A 2,660-nucleotide genomic window follows, 5' to 3' on the forward strand; every position below is an offset into this window, starting at 1 on the left:
AGTAATAATAAATGTGGCCGTGAAGTTTGTGGGTTAAGAGTTCTTGGTTAATGGAATGGATGTGTTGAAACTGGCCATTTTGCTGAAAATTATTATGATTGAGTAGGTGTATGTTTGAAACGATACAAGTACATGTGTATCGCTTGGTGTTCGCTCGCCACGCTCAGGACCTGGGTTCGATTCCCATATGGGCATAATGTGTGAAGCCCATTTCTGGTGTCCCTGGCCGTGATAATGCTGGAATACTTGCTAAAAGCGGCGTAAAACTAACCTCACTCAGTCACTGTATCGTAACCGCCGCTAGACCATACCTGCCCTGCCCCAAAATCCGCTGAAGTGCCTGGCAACAGATGTGTATCTGCAAGATAAAACTACACCCACTCACTCCTTAAGTACGCAACAGTTGACTGGAAGGAATTTTCAGGAAAAACTGGAATTTGATGAGACAGGATCCTGGACAAACTAAGGGAAGCAACTCATCAGAATGAATTACTACTCCCACACAGTAAGGTTATTCATGCTCACTCAGCAATGGGCAATGGACAGGAACATGATTCTTCAGTTTTATTAGATTCGATGTTTTAAATAAGGGATTTAAGTCCAGAATAACTCCATTACTGATGATACAAATTTCATATGACGTCAATTTCAAAATCACCACGGTGAATATTATAGGAATGGATCACTGAAAATCAGTAACACCAAGTGAATAGAGTACGCTCATTCTTTATGTCCTACCAGTAGCCCCGCCACTCATATTTATTTGCATGAACAATTGAATGCATATGACATTGTCTAAAACTGAATTGCCCAGACAGCTTTAATATTGCCGCTTGCCTTGACAAACGACAAACAATATATTTTTCAAAAACTATCACTAGGTGATCTGATTGGAGCATCCCCAGTGTAGTTCTCCTATTTGGGTAAAGCTGCCCTCCAGCCAGCATGTAGTTGTTTGCTGAATTGATCCACCAGGGCGCTGTAGGAGGAATCATAAGCCAGGTTCTTGTTTTCCTGAGGATCGCCATAATGGTCGTACAGTTCCACACCAAACACTTCTGTCCAGTCCGGCTTGTACACAGGTTGTTGGTTGAATTTAACCCACTCTGTGTATCTGTAATGATCGGTGGTCATGCTGTAGCCCATTTGATCTCCGTTGTATTCATTCCTCGGATACTGGGAGAACACAGCCTTCTTCCAGTTGGGACTTGCTGGGTTTGTTATCAGAGGTATCAAACTAGTGCCTTCAGTGCAGACAAGAACTTTAGTGGAGTTTTCTGGACAAAGATTAATAGGAGGTAGACCAGCAGCTTCTACCAGAGTAGGAAACAAATCCACAAACTCAGTGAGTTCTTCAGTCACGATGCCCTTGTCAGTGAGACCCGGCACATGTACCATCATCGGGGAGTGGGTGGCAAGCTCAAAGTCTGTGTGTTTGCACCACTCACCATGTTCCCCAAGTTGCCAACCGTGATCTCCCCAGAAGGAGATGATTGTGTTGTTGGCCAGGCCTTGATTCTCCAGCTCCTGGATAACTCGACCCAGCTCGTAGTCCGTGTAGCTGAGGGCGCTGTAGTACCCTCTCCTCAAGTTGAGGACAACATCATTTGGGAGTGTGGTGTTGATATCTCCCGAAACGTGTAATCTCTCAATGTCAACATATTCTCTGAGTTCTGAATAATTGGACCATGCGATTACTGGCATTTTATCAGGAGCGTAGGGGTTCGGTGGAAGACTGATAGACGACAACGGGTACAAGTCAAAGAACATCTGTGGTGCCACAAAAGGAAGGTGAGGTTTGTGGAAACCTTGGGCGATGAAGAAAGGGCGTTCTCCAGATCTGGCCTGAGGGGCTGCTTCTCTAATCATGTTGATTGCATAATCTGTATTCTGCATGTCCCAAAGGGAGTTGTTCTTTAGAAGGTCCATCGGCACGCTCAACCAAGTAACTTGTTCCTTGTACACAAATTTGTTAACTGTTTTGCCAACATCAAAATATGGGTCTGTCCAGGAGATCGGATCGTTGTAGCCAGAAGCACGTCCTGGATGGAAGATCTTACCCGATCCTATCGTCCTGTAGCCATGTTCCTTAAAATACTGAGGGATGGTGGTGAAGTTACCTCCCACATCTCTCCAGTAAGCTTGTAGATCATACACATGGGTTGTGTCCGGTCTTCGTCCTGTGAGGAGAGATGATCTGCTCGGGGAACACACAGCCTGCTGAACATGGGCTCTCTTCAACAGAAGACTCTTCCGAGCCAAACCATCAAGATTCGGTGAATGTATCGGAGGGTGGACAGGACTGGGGAAGTCTTTTCCTTCAAAAATGGAGAGTTCTGGCCTCATGTCATCAGCCACCAAAAACAACACATTCATGCGAGCCCGGGCGGCAGTCACCGTCAGCAGCAGAAGAATCACCCTCAGCATTGTAGCGTCAGAATTACATTGTGTTCCAGCTGAGGAGAACGGATTTATATATTTTCTGGCCTGTGAAGATAGCAGACGATTCTTATCATTTGGAATGTTTGTTATGTGCACGTGTGACAAAACACAAAAAACATGGCCCTTAAGTGGAGCTAGCATTAACAAACACTCCTTCGAGCTGTGTAGGTCAATCCATGGACGGATGACACCAAGGGAACGCATTTCCCTTAGTCTGA

General features: G+C 45.3%; 1 protein-coding gene across 1 annotated transcript; it reads right to left on the bottom strand.

Annotated features, from left to right (window-relative positions):
- Positions 1–915: 915 nt before the first annotated feature.
- Positions 916–2,427, bottom strand: LOC124287449 (iduronate 2-sulfatase-like). Its single transcript, XM_046724001.1, has one exon. It carries the CDS (start codon positions 2,425–2,427, stop codon positions 916–918), a length of 1,512 nt encoding a protein of 503 aa, XP_046579957.1.
- Between the last annotated feature and the right edge of the window lie 233 nt (positions 2,428–2,660).

The sequence above is a fragment of the Haliotis rubra genome, unplaced genomic scaffold, assembly GCF_003918875.1.
Source record: "Haliotis rubra isolate DU_JTF1 unplaced genomic scaffold, ASM391887v1 Scf400, whole genome shotgun sequence".
Taxonomy (NCBI): Eukaryota; Metazoa; Mollusca; class Gastropoda; order Lepetellida; family Haliotidae; genus Haliotis; species Haliotis rubra.

Excerpts from the sequence above, each read along its gene's own strand:
- LOC124287449 (XM_046724001.1), bottom strand. The coding sequence starts at position 2,427 with ATGCTGAGGGTGATTCTTCTGCTGCTGACGGTGACTGCCGCCCGGGCT.